General features: G+C 47.7%; 1 protein-coding gene across 2 annotated transcripts; it reads left to right on the top strand.

Annotated features, from left to right (window-relative positions):
* Window positions 1–753: 753 nt before the first annotated feature.
* Window positions 754–19710, top strand: Cmbl (carboxymethylenebutenolidase homolog). Of its 2 annotated transcripts, none has more exons than XM_052159377.1 (6): window positions 754–863; window positions 11962–12194; window positions 14053–14160; window positions 15617–15759; window positions 18235–18326; window positions 19262–19710. In XM_052159377.1, the coding sequence occupies exons 2-6, from the start codon at window positions 11980–11982 to the stop codon at window positions 19439–19441; spliced, it is 738 nt and encodes a 245-aa protein (XP_052015337.1). In that variant the 5' UTR covers window positions 754–863; window positions 11962–11979; the 3' UTR covers window positions 19442–19710. The 2 variants fall into 2 exon arrangements, with proteins under 2 accessions (XP_052015337.1, XP_052015338.1); XM_052159378.1 differs by lacking the exon at window positions 754–863 and adding an exon at window positions 4092–4161.
* The last annotated feature ends 189 nt before the right edge of the window (window positions 19711–19899 follow it).

Genomic DNA, 19899 nt, shown 5'->3' with positions numbered 1-19899 from the left:
ACGGAGCCCGTGGGCTTTGGATTCCATCCATCTTTCTCAGCAAAGATGGGTTTTGTGTAATTGCCCAGGGGACAAGCGCTGCCCGGAGCAAGGCCTTGAGCCAGCGCTCACATCTCTCTCTCTCTCTCTCTCTCTTTTTTTTTTTTTTTTTTTTTTTTTTTTTTTTTTTTGGTGTTTTGGATTTGGTTTTTTCGAGACAGGGTTTCTCTGTGTAGCCCTGGCTGTCCTGGAACTCACTCTGTAGACCAGGCTGGCCTCGAACTCAGAAATCCACCTGCCTCTGCCTCCCATAGTGCTGGGATTATAGGCGTGCTCCAGTGCGCCACCACTGCCGGCTGTGCTCTATCTTTAAGAGACAGCACCAGCAGCGGAAAATTAACATGGTTTCATCGCCCTTGCCTAAGCGTGTGGGGGGGAAGGTTGGGACGAGAGGAAGCCATCTTCTTTCCTCAAGATTTTCTTTCACTACTTTCCTTCCTCGCAGACGAACGACCCAAGTCACGTGAAGAGAGTACACAAATGTAGCAGCTTATTCCTTGAAATAGCCAAATCGATCGTGACTGTCTGCAGAGAAGTACACTTCCCAGGCCTGACAGGCCCAGGGCAGTTCGCCAGGCTCCCTCCCTGCCTGCTCGGGCCTCAGTTTCCCACCTATCACCACTCGCTTTCACCCAGCCCCTTCGCGGTTCTTGCGGACCTGCCCCTCCCCCGGCTTTTCCCGGGAATGCTGGACACTGTCACCGCGTCCACTTCACTTCCCTTGGTGCAGACCGAGACTCCTCCCTTCTTCTGCACGTCCCTCCCTACCCGGTCAGCTCCAGGGCGTCTGCCTCCTGCTGACCTGCTCTTCACCATTAGACAAGGTAGGTGCCGGTTGCTGGGGACAGACAAACCTTCTGGCCCTTGCCCGTGGGTTTTGCAAGAAAGCAAAGGGCTTTTGCTGGTGCAGACTTGAGGAGCTTCCAGGTTCATTTTCCAAAAACGAACTGTCATATATATTATCCTGGCAAAAAGGCAAGGGTCGTAGCCAGCCCTGGGAACCACCCTTTGCTTCTGAGTATAGTTTTTCTGTAGGTATTCAGATGTTAGCTTTTTAAAACAGCTGAGAGCTTGTAGTCAAACTCACCTCCCTGAGAAGAACCCTTCTTCCCTGCCTTTAAACTATACTATTTTTAGGCTGGGCCTTTTGATTCTATCTTTTTTTTTTTTTTTAATGCCGGTTGAACCATGAACAAACTGAGCATATTTGCAATAAAATCGGTATCCATGTCTGGTAGCAGTTCTGGGTGGATAGAAGCAAAGGGGTTCTGTCATATAAGAATATGACATCCTAGATGGTGTGTCGATCTTGCCAAGACAGTCCGTGTGGTTTTACTCCATGGCCACTGGGGCTGGCACAGGCCCTAAAGAGACTGGCCCTGCAGTTTATATCCACTTGCTGACAGAGAAGGCCACCTGTTGTTTCCAGAGCCAGTTTAAAACAAGGTTGTAAGAACAGACGAGCCCAGCACACACGGGGCAGCCTGCCGGTGCTGCAGCAGAGAGAACAGGCCAAAGGCAGGCAGGGCAGTGATGGACATGTTTAAAGAGGCCTCTGTGTGCTTTCTATCTAATGAGGTCTAAACCAGGGACCTTATGCAAACTGCACACATGGTCAGAAAAACTACGTACTCGGAGGAGGGACAGCAGAATTACCCAAGGCTAGGAGCTTGCTTCACTTTCTCCAGGGCAGGACCCAAAATCAGGTGCGGTGAAGTTTCTACAACCTTTACCCTGGCAAAGCGCCAGCCCCTCCCTCTTGAACGCCAGCTTTCCACAAGATCAAACTTGCCCCTACACTTTGATTCCTCTTTGCAGGTACTTCCTGCTGCAATCCTGTTTGCTTGTCTTTTTTTTTTTTTTTCTTTCTCTATTTCTTTTGGACAACTTCATTGTGTATTCTGACTTCTGAGCTACACAAATTCTCAGAGCTTCAAATCAGGAAACCCGTACTCCGAGACATACTTTCTTACCGTATCTGACTTCCAGGGGGCAGGGAACCGGATGGAGTTCTGCTCCTTAAAGACTGTCTTCCTCAAAAGGCGAACATTCATCCAGGTGTAACCAGCGGAGGGGTTGTGGCAGTCAGGACAGAGGGGACGGATGTCCTGGCTGACTCGAGAAAGATGTCAGAAAGTACAGACTTATATCCAGCAAGGGAAGACCCCAGGGAGGTGCCTATGACAAAGGAGACATGAAAACCCTTGGAGGGGATGAGGGAGCCCTTGGAGGAGGTGAGGGAGCCCTTGGAGGAGGAGAGGGAGCCCTTGGAGGAGGTGAGGGAGCCCTTGGAGTTGGAGAGGGAGCCCTTGAAGGAGGTGAGGGAGCCCTTGGAGGAGGTGAGGGAGCCCTTGGAGGAGGTGAGGGAGCCCTTGGAGGAGGAGAGGAGCCCTTGGAGTTGGAGAGGGAGCCCTTGGAGGAGGAGAGGGAGCCTTTGGAGGAGGAGAGGGAGCCCTTGGAGGAGGTGAGGGAGCCCTTGGAGGAGGTGAGGGAGCCCTTGGAGGAGGTGAGGGAGCCCTTGAAATTTGCCCATCACACCTACACCAGGAGCTCAGGCTGCACTCAAGCTCCCTGTGGAGCCAAGGGCAACGCTGACCTTTTCACCCGTTAGCTCCTCAGTGATCAGATTGCAGGTCTCTCTCCACCAGCTGAGCGACCCCAGCCCACCTGCTCCATTGCCTTGTGATTTATAGAGGTTTGCCAGTGGGAGGCAGGTCAGCAGGGGCAGCAAATGCCCTACTACAGGAGAAAGCCTGTGATTTATATATTTGCAATGTCTCCCATAAAGGATTATGGGGGAATCTAGCACTTTCTGCCAGTAGCCATTGTGGCCCTGGCCAGAGACGTCCTTACCAAGATGTCCTGCTTAGGGCAATGGTGCCACAATGAACTTCCTAGCTTTGGGAGGCTCTGCCAGTGGGGGGTTATGGACCTGCTGAGGGTGTATGTAGCCTCAAACACACAGTTAATGAGCCTGGCCCAACTTGAGAGGGACAGGAACCCTGCCACTCCTGTGAAGGACCTGATACTGTGCAGAAGAAACAGCGCTTCAAGAGCGCCCTTCCTCTGCGGTTCACTCTCTGGCCCTAGTCCATGGCTCTGAATTTTGCAATTCTTTGTAGGTCATGGGTTACTGATAGGCTGATAGATTTCCAAATAATGTCCTGCCTGTCCTAAATTAATCTGCTCCTGCTTCCATTGAGAAGAAAGTTTGTATCCGTGTGACCTTCTTCTCACCTTCCTGAGGACTCGTACAGTATCTCCCCCTTTCTCTCCTGTCACCCCAGGTGGGAACTTACTGTGAACTATGGAGATATCGAGGACAGGATGTTCTTCCCACAAGGCGGCCTTCTAGAAAGAATTGTGTAAACTATTCTAAGTGAATGTACGAAAGCAAGGACAGGAAGGGGTGTTCTGGCACTGCCTCCTTATCTCTGTAGGAAAGCAAAGGCCTGGGGGAACATTCTAGGCTTTTCTTCACCTGACTAACGATGTATCACAGGGCCTTTCCTCGTTGTTCTTTATGTAAATGTCACCTCGTGCTTTGTTTGCTCTGGTAATACTGAGAGGTGCTCGTGCTCCTCTTGAGCTGGGAGGCCTGGAGTCCCATGGTTTGTTCCCACTCTGGTCATTTGATCCCGGAGACTCAGCCTCAGGGGCCACAGGGCCCATTGACCTGTTTTAGTCTGTATGGAAGTGAGGCCTTTGCTTTATCCTGAAGCTTGTCTTTTAGAAAATGTGTCACGGGGAAAAGCAAAAATCCTGAAGGCAGACCCAGAAAGCATGGGCTGCCAAAGGTCAAGCGTGTGTTCCCGATCTTAGCCTGAACCCCCACAGGCCAGTCCGTGGGTAGAAATTGCCCGCCCTGTCCAGAGTACACTTGGCTCCTGCTTCACAGGCTGGGCTCAGCGGTTGCGACCGTGTGGAAGAGCTGGGCAGGACTCCAGCCTTCCACACGTGGCATTCTTGGGCCTATGTTGGCTCTACCCCATTCCGTGGGAGAAAAAATTTGGCTCTCTCGGATAAAAAAATTCCTTTTGTAATTGGAGCTCAAGTCCAAAGAGCCTGTTGCCAGCAGCTTTGGGTGCCTGGACTCCCTTGGGTCTTCCCAGCAGAGTCAAGGTAAGAGAACAGCTCACAGAGCCAGTTCAGTCTTTCTTTTTCTTCTCCTGTTTCGAGATAGGTCGCTCACAGTTGCTTGCCCAGGCTGGCTTCCAAGCCAACTTGTAATCCTTGTCCTAGTTTGATTTCTATGTATGATAAGACACCAGGACCGAGGGCTAGTTGGAGGGCAGAAGGCTTGTTTGACTTACACGTTCACACCACAACCATCACGGAAGGAAGTCAGGACAGGAACTCACCGTTGGAACCTGAAAGCAGGAACTGAAGCAGAAGGCATGGAGGAGCGTTCTTCTGCCTGCTCTTTTTGCCTTCTCTGCCGCCTGCTTGCCTGCTTTTTTCTTTCTTGGAAGATTCACTTTCCTCCTCTGCCCAGAGCAGAGTGCAGGTAGCCTTCGCCTGACTCCAGGTGGTTACAGAAACTACCTCGAGTCTGCCCACTCCCGCTAATGCCTGGGGCAGGCAGAGCAGACTGGTCATCTTAGGAGGTTTTTCTAAGACATGTTCATAGGAATGTGGGCTCAAGGGGAAACGTTAGACCCAAGAATGGGAATCCAAGCCTTAGGAAAGGAAGCACAGTAGACATTTTGGAGGGCCTGAGCTCAGGTCCTTTGCTTCTATGGAAGGCTGAAGCAGAGAAAAGCTCAGAAGCAGAATGCAGAAGCCTGTGCATGGAAGAGCAACTTTCTCTTACACCCCAGGATCCCTATTGTCTTAGACTTTCTATTGCTGCAACAACAACAACAACAACAACAAAAATACCTTGACAAAAAGTCAGGGAGGATCCTGGAGGCAGAGCTGATGCAGAGGCCATTGAGGGATGCTGCTTACGGACTTGCTTCCCTTGGCTTGCTTTCTTATAGAATCTAGGACCACTGGCCCAGGGCTGACAGCACCCAATGAGCTGGGTCCTCGACCATTGATCCCTAATTGAGAAAAAATGCCTTACATCTGGCTCTAATGTCCTCTTTGATGACTTTAACTTGTGGTGTTGACTCAAAAACCAGCCATTACACCTGCCCAGACATGGCCTTCCCACATCCCCAATCAGTCAAGAAAATGCCCTACAGACTTGCCTACAGGCCAATCTGATAGAGGCATTCTCTCAAGTTCCCTTCTCTCAAACAACTCTGACTTGTATCAAGTTGACATTGGCCAGCAGAAGGCTGATATAACAGGCACGCATCCTGTGTCTGGCCTTGGACTCTCTTCTCAGCCCTGGGCAGCGATGGGCATGGGATGGACTTGATGCTGGTCTCTTGTGACATGTCTAACAGGTAATCATTCTGTAAGGAGCTCATAAAAACTAAGGAAAGTACTTATCTGCTTGGCTGAATAACTTTTTTTTTCTTTTTTAGTTTTTTGAGACTGTGTAGCCCTGACTGTCCTGGAACTCACTCTGTAGACCAATTGACCTCGAACTTAGTAATCTGCCTGCCTCTGACTCCCAAGTTGTGTGCCACCACTGCCTGACTGCTGGAATAACTTCTTAATCTTCTTCTTCTTCTTCTTCTTCTTCTTCTTCTTCTTCTTCTTCTTCTTCTTCTTCTTCTTCTCTCTCTCTCTCTCTCTCTCTCTCTCTCTCTCTCTCTCTCTCTCTCTCTCTCTCTTTCTCTCTAAGATTTACTTATTTTATATATGTAAAAACACTGTCACTGTCTTCAGACACACCAGAAGAGGGCATCAGATCCCATTACAGATGGTTGTGAGCCACCATGTGGTTTCTAGAAATTAAACTCAGGACCTCTGGAAGAGCAGTCTGTGCTCTTAACCACTGAGCCATCTCTCCAGCCCAATTTCTATTCTCTTAAAACTCTCACTTTCCCTCTGTAAATCTGAAACACAGAGAATATTCAGTAGAATGTAGTAAATTAATTAACACCCACTCACTTTATCAGCTCAACATATAGCCCAGAGGTGGTAACCTGTGGGTCAGGACCCCATGGAGGCTGCAGATCAGATATCCTGTATATAGATACTTAACATTACAATTTATATATAACAGTAACAAAATTGCAGTTATGAAGTAACAATGAAATAATTTTGTGGTTGGGACCCCACAACATGAACTGTATTAAAATGTTACAGCATTAGAAAAGTTGAGAACCACTGATTGATATATAGCCTAATATCGATGTATATCCTCTCCCACCCCTGAGCCCCCTACCCCCTCAGCCCCCGTTTTGAGACAGGGTCTCATTACGTAGCTCTGCTTGTCCTACAGCTCACTATTTAGATCAGGTTGGTCTTACAGTCACAGGGATCCTCCTGCCTTTGCTTCCTGAGTGCTGGGATTAAGACATTTGCCATTATATCTCATTTACCTTTTGTGCTATATACAAATTGAAAGCATTTAGAGCCAGCCCTGGTGGTGTGTGTCTGCATTCTGAGCAGCTGGGAATCTCAGACTGGAAAGCCACAAGTTCAAGGCCATCCTTGGCTACCGAGTGAATTTAAGGCCATCTTGGACTGAGATGTCCTTACACAAAACAAAAAAAGAAAGATTTTAGGGGAACATAGCATAAACCCATCTAGGGAGAGCTTAGACTTCCCACTGGCACCGCTATATTTATTCTCTGGAGTTCTGGAAGTGAGAAGTCCAACAAAGCTATCTTCCCTCTGAAGCATGTAGGAGAGAATCCTGCAATCTCCCTCAGCTCCTCGTGCCTTCAGTGGTCTGCCTCTTTATGCGGTCTCTCACGAAGGTCTTTATGCAAGTACAGATCGCTCTATCCTTGTGATGGGCTCACCTACTGGCGAGCGCCAACCCCACTTGGTGGGATGCATCTGCTGGGACTGTAGTTTTAATTAAGGTCACATTCAGAGACTAAAATCAGGGACTGAACATATCTGTATTTGGAAAGGACACATTTCAAGCTACAACAATGAAACAAAACTCTACTGAGCCCAGTGCAGTGGTGCACATCTCTAATTCCAGAACTCAGGAGAGGCAAACTCACAACTGAGCCCAGTGCAGTGGAGCACATGTCTAATTCCAAACTCAGAATCAGGCAGGCAGATCCTAGAGTTTGAGGCCAGCCTGGTCTACATGGAGAAACCCTTTCTAAAAAAGGGGAAAACAACAAGCATGTTCTTTTTGGTGTATAGTTACATTGTGTCCAACTGTTGTTACCACGAGTGCCATTGAGAATGTAGTTTCTTCACTAATGTGTGGTAGTGTGCACAGGTCCCTGTGACTCTCTACAGGACACACATCTAGCTTTTATGGAGCCTTTAAAATCTTTTTCAGACAGCATCTTACTATATAGCCCAGATTGGTGTGGGAGTTACTATGATTGGTGTGGGAGTTACTATGTAACCCAGGCTGGCCTCCAACTCAAGATTATCTGCTTGCTTGTGCCTCCTGAGTGCTGGGGTTTAAGGCGTGTATACCACGCCCTTTGCCTTTCAATCTTGTTATTCATTCTGATTATTCCTTAGAAACGTTATTGTCTTCTTTATAGTGAACACTTAAAAACTTGTGAACAAGCTCAAGGGTATCCACACAGAGAGACTAGGGCTTCCTTGAACTCACTGAAAACTCATCTCCCCCTCCTCACCCCACTACACTGAGTGACAAGTCCCAAACATCTTGTCACTTCATCTGTACAGATGTTCTTTGTCTTTGAAAGATAGGACTCTGCCACATAGCACCTATCCCTCTCCCTCACCCATCTTAATAGCAGTCTCCTTATCTTTAAATATCCACTCATTTTTGTAGTTCTCTCTCTCTCCCTCCTCCCGCCCCTCTCATTTGAGACAGGGTTTCTCTGTGTAGCATGGGCTGTCCTGGAACTTGCTCTGTAGACCAGGCTGCCCTTGAACTCACAGAGATCTGCCCACCTCTGTGTCCCACGTGCCAGTATTAAAAGTGTGCGCTACCATTTCTTGGCTTTTTTTTTTCATTTAAAATTTTTTTTATTATATCTATGTGTATTGTGCGCCTGCATAAGTTTACAAGCATTGTGTTTATAAGTTTATGAAACATTGTGTTGGTGCTTCAAGGATCAGAGAGAAGGCTTCAGATCCCCTGGAAGTGGAGTTACAGACCAGCTAATGTAAGTTCTGGGAACTGAACCCAGGTCCTCTGCAAGAGCAGTAAGAGATTTTAACTGCTGAGTCATCTCTCCAGCCCTGCTTTTTTTTTTTTCCTTCACAGTTGGTTAAAGTAAATTGGACTAATCTTGCCCTTGACGTTTTTGACTTTGGAGTCTCATTTAAGAAACTCCATTGTAGCCGGATGGTGGTGTTCCACGCCTTTAATCCCAGCACTCTGGGAGGCAGGGGCAGGTGGATTTCTGAGTTCGAGGACAGCCTGGTCTACAGAGTGAGTTCCAGGACAGCCAGGGCTATACAGAGAAACCCTGTCTCTCGAAAAACCAAAAAAGAAAGAAAGAAAGAAAGAAAGAAAGAAAGAAAGAAAGAAAGAAAGAAAGAAAGAAAGAAAGAAAGAAAAAAAGAAAGAAAGAAAGAAAAAAGAAAAGAAAAAAGAAACTTTGTTGTAGTTCCGTGTTAAAGGAAAGGTATTCTCCTGCGCGTGCATGGAACAGGCTAATTCTGAGTTCTTTACTTGGATTTCGAGGCTTGGGATATGTCTTTGCTGTGCTGGGACAGGCTCTCAACGACTTGTTTTCTCTCTGTGTGGCTTCTGTTGCTCCTTCCTTGGACAGTCTGTCCTTCCCACGTGGATCAACCGGTCAACTGTGCCATGTCTTGTTGGCCTCTAGGATGACCTCACAGTGCCTGCTGTGCCTTTCTGCCCACCTGACACCTGCTCCCTACTCCAGGACCCCGCTGGACACAGCGCCTGGGGATGCAGGATGCTTCCCTCCTGGCTTTTCCTCCCCCTGATCCTTAGTTCTTAGTTCAATCAACAAATGAAGAAAACCCGGTCCCTCGTGGTCTGCCTTGGGACGCAGTCCCCGATGTGTGGTGTTTTTGTTTGTTTTCTGAGACATGCTTTCTCTGTGTAACAGCCCTGTCTGTCCTAGAACTTGAACTGTAGACCAGGCTAGCCTCAAACTCACACAGATCCACCTGTGGGTCGCCACGGCTGCCTCTCTCCTGTGCTTTTCACTCTGCTTGGTTCCGTGGAATCTCACCACTAATCTCAGATGGTTTATGGTTTTTCAAAATTTTTTTTATTTTATGTTTTTTCTTTCTTTGAGCATGTGTATATGGGTGGGTGGGTGTACATGTGTATGGGATATGTGTGCACATGTGTATACATGCATGGAGAGGCCAGAAGACAACCTTGGGTAACATTCTTCAGGTGCTAGACGCCTTTTAAGTATTTTTTAAAATTTATTTTTGTCTTCCTTCTCTACTGTTCCCTTCTGCACACCCTCACTTTATACCTTTGTGCTCTCTCTCTCTCTCTCTCTCTCTCTCTCTCTCTCTCTCTTTCTCTCTGTCACATCTTGGCTGTATATGAGCCTGGTTTAAAACTCTTCCAGAAGTCAGAGTTTAATTCCTTTAGTTTCTTCTATTCATCTCTTTGAAGGATTTGTTAGATCTGAATGTGCATGTACTTCCAAAGTAACTACACAGAATCAACCATAATCCAGAAAGCAGAGCTATCAGGAGATGGGGTCTGTGGGAGAGAAAAGGTCACAAGGGCTCAGCTCATCTTAGGATCTTGGGTTTTTTTGTTTGTTTTTTGGATTTGGTTTTTTTCAAGACGGGGTTTCTCTGTGTAGCCCTGGCTGTCCTGGAACTCACTCTGTAGACCAGGCTGGCCTCGAACTCAGAAATCCGCCTGCCTCTGCCTCCCAGAGTGCTGGGATTACCAGGCGTGCACCGCAGCAGCCGCTGCTGCCACCACCAGAGCATCCAGAGAACTGACTGTCTGATCCTACCACGAGAGGGGACAGGGAGGAGGTGACATCTGTGGGTCAGGAAGAGTTCCTGCTGCGGACAGCAGTCAGCCGCTCTGCTGCTTTGGTTGTGGGCTTCTCTGTCCACAGCCTTCAGGACTATGAGGTTGCTTTCGAGTTGTCGTCTCTTGTTACAGCAGCATACGTGGACTCACAGAAAGTCTGCACTCTTTCTTCTTGAAGCTGAGCTCATTTTCACTCTGTCCTCCTGAACACACACAGTGTAGACTGGAGAGTTCTCTGCAGTCCATTCTGTCCTCCTGAACACACACAGTGTACACTGGAGAGTTCTCTGCAGTCCATTCTGTCCTCCTGAACACACACAGTGTAGACTGGAGAGTTCTCCGCAGTCCATTCTGTCGATCTACAGACCGTTCAATGTACTGTTTCCAGGATAACTGATTTGCAAAGCTTTGGAGTTTTTATTATGCGCTTATCGTATTTAGCTAGCTATTTTTGAGACAGGGTTTCTCTCACACACAGTCCAAGCTGTCCTCAAATTTGCTATGTAGCTGATGATAACCTTAAACTTCTCATCTTCCTGCCTCTATCTCCCAAATGCTGGTCAGGGCCTTCGTTTTTCAGACTCTCTGTCTCTTATTCAAGGTTCCCACAATCTCCAAGTATCAAGGGCATGTTATTTAAACAAAGCAAGGTAACAGAACGGGTCAGATCCACCATCAAGGGTGACAGACAGCAGGGCATAGGGCTGGAAAGGGCCCTAAGGACCCTGGTTACGGCTGGGCCTTCTGTTTGTGGAGTTTGAGAAGAGAGTTTGGTTAATAGGGGGATGATTTGGGTGGTTTTCATTTTGTGTTTTGTTTTGGAAACGAGAGTCTTACTGTGTTGCTCTTGCTGTTCTGGAACTATGTAGATCAGGCTAGCCTCAAACTTGCAGAGCTCTACCTGCCTTGCTTCCCGAGTGATGGGGATTGGGCGCCTATACCCATGTTTTTTGTTTGTTTGCTTTTGTTTTTGTTTTCTCTATTAAGCTATATGATCTTTTCTTTATTGTGCAAGTCCCTTCCTATAATGCACCTGATTTTAATCACATGTATGCTCAATTATGAATAGGCACAAGATGGCAAATAGAGGATTCTTTCTAAGTTCATTTAGAGGATACAGTTTACCTTACTGCCAACGGCCCCCCAAACCAGTTAAAACAAGATCATCCCCTCCTACTGTGACACAGCTGGAGCACGACTGACTAGAACCTAAGGTTGATGATTGTTAAGGAGAGGGGAAACGTATTCCATTTTTCTGAGGGGTTGCATCTATAGCCTGATGCCAGGGGGAGGCCTAGGTGTTAACAGGGTTGCTATGGGCATTGTTCAGAGAGGGTGTGTATGCATAGTATGCACAGGTAAGGTTTTAGGCTGCTGGGTATGTTATTAGAACAGATGTGTGGGGCTGGAGAGATGGCTCAGAGGTTAAGAGCACTGACTGCTCTTCCAAAGGTCCTGAGTTCAATTCCCAGCAACTACATGATGGCTCACAGCCATTTGTAATGGGATCCAATGCCCTCTTCTGGTGAATCTGAAGACAGCTACAGTGTGCTCATATAAATAAAATCAATAAATCTTAGAGAGAAGGGGGTGAGAGAGAGAGAGAGAGAGAGAGAGAGAGAGAGAGAGGAGAGGTGTGCATAGCTCAACCCAAGTGGAGTCCTAAGTTGCTAAACTATTTCCTGTGCTTGCCTGACATCATTGGTTTTACAGGTGTGCAACACCACACCTGGTTTATGAAGTCCTGGGCATCTAATTCCAGGCTTTATGCATCCTGGGTGAGTGCTTTAGAACTGAGCTACATTTCCAGTTTGATCGACGTTAGCCGTCACACCACTGAGTTCATTTAGAGTTTATTTAACATAGATTATCCTTAGATCTGAACCACTCAGCATGTGATGAATATTTCATTCCCTCTGTAGCTTGACGTCAAGACCCCAATGGCTAACGAAGCTAACCCTTGCCCATGTGACATCGGTCACAAGCTAGAGTATGGTGGCATGGGCCAGGAAGTTCAAGTTGAGCACATCAAGGCGTATGTCACCCGGTCCCCCGTGGATGCAGGCAAAGCCGTGATTGTTGTCCAGGACATATTTGGCTGGCAGCTACCCAACACCAGATATATGGCCGACATGATTGCTGGAAATGGATACACGTATGTATGACGTTCTGCTCTTTGCTTAAATGCATGTGGATTTCTGTGGTCCATTTTGTTCGCTTCAGAAAGACAAAACCAAAAGCCCAACACAGTTTGAGTTACATTCTCATTTACATTATTTTGTTATCTTGGTGATCAGTGGTGGGAAGTGGGAATTGTCCTTTGAAATTTAATTCTCACCTTGTACAGCCAACTCTTCCCAACAGAATCCCAGGGCCTCAGGTCCCCAGGGTACCCAGCCCTACAGAGAGTGGGACCATTTCCTGGGTGAAGTCTCTAAATATACCTATAATAGCCAACAGGGACAGGGACTCCCCCCTTCCAGCAGCCCTGGGAGGGATGGATATTATCATCCCCATATTGCAGATTGGGAAGTCAAGGCTTGAAGACAGAGGTTCTCAGTTGCTCTGGGTGAACGGGAAGTGCCTGTTGTAGCAGGAGAGTCCTTAGGTCCTGGGAGGATATATAACACAGGCAGAGAGATAACTAGGCCTTCTGAGGCTCTGGCCAGTTCACGATATTCATTGACTTGCCCCCAAGCCATCTGAGGCTGGACAGTCCATACTTCTGTCTGTCTGGTCGAGAATGTGAACCCAGGGGCGGAAGTGATGGCTCAGGTTATAAGTACTTGAAGACTTGTCAGAGAACCCAGGTTTGGTTCAGACAGCACACGTGGCAGCTCACAGCCATCTGTAACTAGGTACAGGGCATCTGACACCATCTTCAGGTCTCTGCAGGTACCAGGTATTTACACAGTACACAGAGTACATGCAGACAGACACTCCTAAAAGTACATACATTTTTAAAAAGTGTGAACGACAAAAGCGACCAGTTACTTGTCAAGTGCTCTCTACAGTACGAGGTGTACTGAGATCTCAGCCTGGCCCGTCAGGCAGGGCCTTGGGGCTCTGCTCCCTTTGCAGCAGAGGAGCTTGTCTTGGGAGGACAGAGGCAGGACTGCACACTGGAATCATGCTGTTCTTCTAGAAGCTGAGTCAGGGTGGACGGAGCTAGGGCCACAGGCTCCCAAAGTAAAGTGTTCCCCGTGGCTGTGTTTCAAGAGACCAGCCTCTCTGCTGTACTGCCAAGACTCAGATTGCCCGAGGGTAAGTAAGTTAGTAGGATTAGTAACGTCCGTGGTTTCCAAACTCTGAGTTGTCCACGGTTGGGTGATCGATCGTTTGATCCTTTATATGATTTGCGTGTGTATACAATGACATACGTATGTGTGTATGATTGAAGGTTCGTGTTCACCGCTGTGAGCACTTAGAGGTCAAAGGACAATGTCAGGTGTTAGCCTTCACTTTGTTTACTCTTCCCGTAGCCTGTTCTAGAACCTGCCGTGGACCTTACTCTTGGGGCAGGAGACTGTTTGGCAGCTTGTGCAGAGGGTGGACCACATTGCTTGGTCAGTGACTAGTGCGCCCTCATAGTCCTCAGGGATGCCCTTTGGCCAAAGCTAGTGTTTAAGACCAAGAAAGTCCTGGGCTGGCTGAGTGGATCAACTAACTCCATCGAGGCAGGAAGGACCTTTGACAGGACACAACCTTTGCCCTTGGGGTCCAGTTTTCCCTCCTTCTGCACTGCGATGTCTCTTGAGAAGTGTCCCTGCTGAGGGTCCTCTCACTTGCTGGAGCAGGGTCCCGTGGACGCTGCTGGAAGCTGCGTCCTTGCAGTTGTGGAATCTGATGCAATCCGGCCGGCAGCAGATGACCTCTGTTGCAATCAAGAGTGGCCTTCGTGGCCAAGGCGTTCCCTTACCTCTGCCTAGAACTGGCAACCCGACAAGGCATTTAATGAACCAGGACATTGAGTCCAGGTGACTTAAAGGTTGATTCGCGCCCATATTTTACAGAACTATTGTCCCAGATTTCTTTGCGGGCCAAGAGCCATGGGACCCAGCTGGTGACTGGTCCACCTTCCCTGAGTGGCTGAAATCAAGAGATGCCAGAAAAGTCAATCGGTAAGTTTGCAAGAGGATTGGTTTTGTGCTTGATGTAGCCCAGGGAGGGGGCAGACAACCTGAATTCCCTCATTCCCTCCCGCCTGGCCCCTCCCTCCCTCCCTCTGAATGACTTCACTTGGCTCTAGATGAAGTCCTTCCAACAGCATGATGGCAAAGAGTTTTGGTACAGCACACTGTGTGAGCTGAGGATGGAGGCTGATGTGTAGCCTTTGCCCCACTTCCCCAGCAAGCACAGCCACGCACTTCCCTTAGAAGCCATGCGTCCTGCGTCCACCTAGGTGCTTGGTGGCAAGTGATAGAGCATCTATCCCAAGTGGACCAGCAGTTGAAAGGGCTATTGGTTTACAGAACCAGCGAAAGTAGTTTGGGGTCAAGTGGGAATCGGCCCAGCTCTCTTGCGTCCATCAGAGCTCAGCCTCACTTCCTGTTTGCTGGCTTCATCCTCGGGAAAGCCCTCACCTCAGAGGCAGCCCACTGGTCATAGCCTCTCTCCCAGCAACCCGGAGAGCATCCTCCTCCACCCCACCCCCACTGGCTCTGTAGTCCATCCTGAGAACCCAGCATTCTGATGAGGAGCCTGCTCTTTTCTGATTGGTCAGGTATAAGCCACAGAGAGTTAGTTTACCCCCAGTTCTACATTCCACCATGGAAGCAGTACCATTTTTTTTTTTAAAAAAATAGTAACAGAACAAAGATAGATTCGAAATCAAGACACTTTCCAAAGACATTGGTGGAAACATTGATTAGGTGGTTGCAGCATAATCTCAGGTATAAGACCCAGATGCTGGGGCCTGAAGAGATGGCTCAGTGGTTAAGAGCAGCGACTGCTCTTCCAGAGGTCCTGAGTTCAATTCCCAGCAACCACATCGTGACTCACAACCATCTGTAATGTAATCAGATGCCCCTTTCTGGTGTGTCTGAAGACAGCAACAGTGTACTTATATAAATAATAAATAAATAAAACTTAAAAAAACAAAACAAAAACAACCCAGATGCTATCTGATAGCATGCTTTACTAACTCTTTGATTGGTGGAGTATACAGTTTTGTTGAATTGACACATTCCAAAGATTTTTTTCTTTTATCTACTTATCAGGATGATAGGTTCAACTTTATCTGCTAATTACAAGAGTTAGAGACAACACAGAGGCGGGCAAAGAATGGCTCACTAATGGGCTAAAGGCAGCTCAAGAGGAACTGGGATCTTGTTCCAGACCTGCGACATCCCAGACTCCTTACAGCCACTGAGTTCTAAGCAGTCAGTCAGCCTTGAAGTCGCAGCTTCTTTCTAGGAATTCCGGTTCTTACCACCACCAAAAAAAAAAAAAAAAAAAAAAAAAAAAAAAATCACAGACGTCAGGTACTTTTCATTGAGACAGTCCAGGTACCAGCAACCCTGAGGGTCAGCCCTGTCAGCTGTCTGCAATGCCTTTTTTTTTTTTTTTCTGTTCTAGAGAGGTTGATGCTGTCTTGAGGTATCTGAGACAACAGTGTCATGCCCAGAAGATTGGCATTGTGGGCTTCTGCTGGGGGGGTATTGTGGTGCACCATGTGATGATGACATACCCGGAAGTCAGGGCGGGGGTGTCTGTCTATGGTAAGTGCCCAGCACATTTTACTCAGGGATGGTTGAGTGACAGGCTTCTCCCACACACTGCAATACAAAACCCAACAGCGTGAGGTAAACCAGCTTAGCATGGTTTTCAGAATCTAAAAATAGAGCTGGGGAGATGGCTCTGTCTGTATAGTTCTTGTCTTGCAAGCATGAGTTGCTGAATTTGGTCCCCAGAACTTATGTTAAGGGAGAAAGAAATGGGTGATATTTTGGGCTTCCCTGGGCACTTTGCCTAGGCTACTTGATGAGTTCCTGTCTTAATCCTTGATAAGATTTTTGAGATCCTGTCCCAAAAATCTAGGTGGAAAGGTTCCTTAGGAACACGGCCAAGGTTGTCTTCTGATTTCTCATGTGTATCTACACCTGTGCACCAGTGCATGCATGCATGCATATACACAGGCACACACACACACACACACACACACACACACACACAGAAAGCAAACTACAAACAACTTTCTTTTTAATTAGCGGATTTTAAAGAAATTGTATGGGCATGTGTGTCTATGCCCACGTGTGTGTCTGGTGCTTCCAGAGGCCAGAAGAGGGCATAACCTCTATGGTTATGGTTGTGAGTCACCACGTGGGTGCTGGGACTTGAATCTGGGCCCTCTGGAAGAGGAGCCGGCACTCCTACCTGGGGAGCCATCTCTTCAGCCCCAACATTTACCTTTTGGCCAACAGGAAACAAAGTTGTTTTAACTATGAGATACGAACCCTTTGTCTGTTCCCAGAAACAGCACGCTGAATGTGCAATTCAAAAGCATCCAGACTAAAATATATCAAAGACAAATATAAGAAGGCTGACCGCAGTTTCAAAGTTACACATTCACACACACGCTGCTTCTATCTGGAGCCTGAACGCTTTGACATGGCATTTCGTCTTCTATTAGCACTAAGAAAAAAAAAACCCAAAATATTTTCTTACACAAAAGGAAATAAAGTTGAGACATGGAACACACACTTGAAACCCCAGTACTTGGGAGGCTGAAGCAGGACTGAAAATTTCTGACCAGCGCGAGCTACATAGTGAGAGCTAGACTCACACAACAAAACAAATGCAATCAATCACTAGTCAGAGGCCAGCCAATCGGCAGGCCAGCGGGGTTCTTTGGGTGAATTGAAAGGTGGACCTGGATGCATGCCGTTCTAGCGCCCCCTGCTGGCTGCTCTTGTGCAGCCTGTGAGTGGCAGGTTATGGTAGGAACTGGGTTAGAGACATGCACTGAATGTCCAGACCTAGCTGGCTTTGTCAGAGTTGTGCAGGGAGTGCTGATGTCCCGTCTGTGGCTCGCTGTCTTCTGGAGAGGAGTAACAGGGAGGAGAGACACTGTGTGTTATTTAGCTTTGCTCTCACGGTGGCAGGAAGCAGGGGGGAAGTTGTTTTTCATGGTTTAAAATCATTGTCTGTGTATGTGGTGGCTGCACACAGCACTGCCTGTGTGGGAGCCAGAGAACAACTTGATGTGGGTTCCGGATCAAGCTCTGGTCCCTAGGCTTGTGTGGCAAGTGAGTCATCTCACTCCTGCCCACTCTCCCAGCAGTCCATGGACTTCAGGTGGGCTGCCCTGAGCACAAATGAACCTTTAGGATGTTCAGACAAGCCGACAACAGAAATGTATACAGTAACCTGTAGAGCAGACACTGCATCTTTGGGGTTGGGTCCTGTTTGAATAATAACTTGGTCCAGTGGCTGCTCTTATAAAACTGTCTAGTTCATTGAACATTTGGGACAGGTGTAGAAACTTCTAGAGTGGTGGTTTGAAAATTATGACCTGAAGTATAAAGCCGTCTCAAGCGGGAACAGCATCAGGTTTATTGGCTGGTTCCTGCTGAACAGGATGCAGAGTAGAAAGATCTGGCTACATCGGTTGCACTTCCTCCGAATCTCACAGGCCAGGCTTCTGTGGGATTGCTAAAAATAACAAACTAACATCTGGGAAGACGGCTAAGGCACGGCCATGGGGAACTGAGTTCAGACCCCTAGCATCTGCATAGAAACTGCTGGGGAGCTGGGCGGTGGTGGCGCACGCCCGTAATCCCAGCATTTTGGGAGGCAGAGGCAAAGGCAGGCGGATTTCTGAGTTCAAGGCCAGCCTGGTCTACAGAGTGAGTTCCAGGGCAGCCAGGGCTATACAGAGAATCCCTGTCTCCAAAATAACAAACAAACAAACCCCTCAGGTCTGGGCAAGTGGAGTCGAATGGGTTCCTCAAGCTCACAGGCCAGCCAGCTGTGGACATCCCTGAGCTCTAGGGTCCATGAGACCCTATGGCAAAAACGGACAGTGATTTAAGACACCTGGCCTCCACACTTACACACGCATGTGCACATGCACATGAAAGTGTACACTACCTCCACCCTAACACGTGGAAGTGTTCTCTAACCACATGGCTTACTTTGCAAAACCAAATCCAGGCAGCTTTCTCTAGAAGTCAATCTCCCTCATCTCTTCCCAGGTATCATCAGAGATTCTGAAGATGTTTATAATTTGAAGAACCCAACGTTGTTTATTTTTGCAGAAAATGATGTTGTGATCCCACTTGAGCAGGTGAGTAGGCAGCCTTTCATATCTAACTGCATAGCACATGCTTGGAGAAAGTTTCAAAGATTAATTTATGAGTCAGTTTTCCAATGATGAAAATGTACTAATGGAGCTTGAACCCAGAATGAATCTGTTCAGAATGACAGCCGAAGGTTTGCTTGTTTTACTATGTGCCATAGTAACACACAGCAGGCCAACTTTTAATTTGGATCTTTTTCTGGTCTAGTCACCCATGTGCATAGTCTCTGGTTGATCGCTAGGGCAAAATGCTTCTCCCCAGTAGCCCCACAGCCATTAGGGAAATTGGCAATGGTCTCAATGTGCTTGGCTAAGCTAGGATGGTCAGTAGAGCAGAGATATTGAATGCCCATCCTGCCCTGTGCTGCTGAGGACTTAAACTTCACACGTGCCAAGAATGTGCTCTGCCAGGTGAAGCTTTTTCAGACAAGGATCTCATTACGTGGACCATGCTGGGCTCAGAGGTCTGCCTCTCTCAACTGCTGGGGTTAAACATGTGCACCACCATGACTGGTGTGATTTTGACTCAGTGTTTTAAACTCACAGCAGATGTTGGGTCTCAGCTGTGGTGCAAAGCAGGAGCTTCTAGCACTGGTATGGGGGAATCTTTATGCTGCCCTGCATATCCTGAATATGGCCAGGAACTGTTGAGACAACTCAGGGGCTGTGGAACCTGTTCACTTTGTCAGCCATTGCACTAGAATACGAAACTGGATGTGGGGGGGGGGGAGGGGGGTCATGCCATCAGTCCCAGCACTTGGGAGCAAAGTTGGAAGCAGGCCTGGTTTAAGTTCCAGGACACCTAGGGCTTTGTAGAGACCCTGGCTTAAAACAGAACCTAGAACCCCAAAAGGATTGGAAGCTACTGAAGGGTTAGGATCACCCTCACATTTTTATATCCACCCCCTCCCTCCCCGTATTAGGTTTCTACACTGATCCAGAAGCTTAAAGAACACTGCATAGTGAATTACCAGGTTAAGACATTTTCTGGGCAAACTCATGGCTTTGTGCACCGGAAGAGAGAAGACTGCTCCCCTGCTGACAAGCCCTACATCGAGGAGGCAAGGAGGAACCTCATCGAATGGCTGAACAAGCACATCTAACTGCACGGTTACCCACATCTGCCTGAATAATTAAACACCATCTCCTACACTACATGATAGCATAACTAATAATTAGGGGAGTCTGGGGGCAATTCAGGGACCAGCTAAATTCTCAGATATGGTCTTATGTTGGCAACTGAAGCGTTAAGATGTATAAAGCCAGGAAGATCAGTGTCCCTATGTGTATAATCAACCCCCCTAGCGAAGTGTTGACACTCAGTTCTTACAGCTCTGACTAGTCAACCTAATAAAGTGATCTTTACAACGTGCGAACTCGTAGCTTCACTTTTAGACACTTGTATGTGCCTTTGTGGAGGCCAGAGTTTAACTTGCGGCAATCTTTCTAGCACACGGGTCTGAGGAATCATGGGTTCCTGGGGCTTGGTGGCAAGCCCACCCTGAAGCAGCTTGCAGAACAGAAAAGGTAAGACTGTCCTCCTGCTGTGTCTGTCGGAGCC

Source organism: Apodemus sylvaticus, chromosome 16 (genome assembly GCF_947179515.1).
Source record: "Apodemus sylvaticus chromosome 16, mApoSyl1.1, whole genome shotgun sequence".
Classification (NCBI taxonomy): Eukaryota; Metazoa; Chordata; class Mammalia; order Rodentia; family Muridae; genus Apodemus; species Apodemus sylvaticus.
The sequence above is the reverse complement of the archived record's forward strand: the minus strand, read 5'-3'. Positions and strand labels throughout refer to the sequence as shown.

What these genes read in the sequence shown, in the direction of transcription:
- Cmbl (XM_052159377.1), top strand. Translation starts at nt 11,980, where the DNA reads ATGGCTAACGAAGCTAACCCTTGCCCATGTGACATCGGTCACAAGCTA. An exon ending in GATGCCAGAAAAGTCAATCG is followed by an intron (nt 14,161 to 15,616) that starts GTAAGTTTGCAA and finishes TTTCTGTTCTAG; the next exon opens with AGAGGTTGATGCTGTCTTGA. An exon ending in GGCGGGGGTGTCTGTCTATG is followed by an intron (nt 15,760 to 18,234) that starts GTAAGTGCCCAG and finishes ATCTCTTCCCAG; the next exon opens with GTATCATCAGAGATTCTGAA.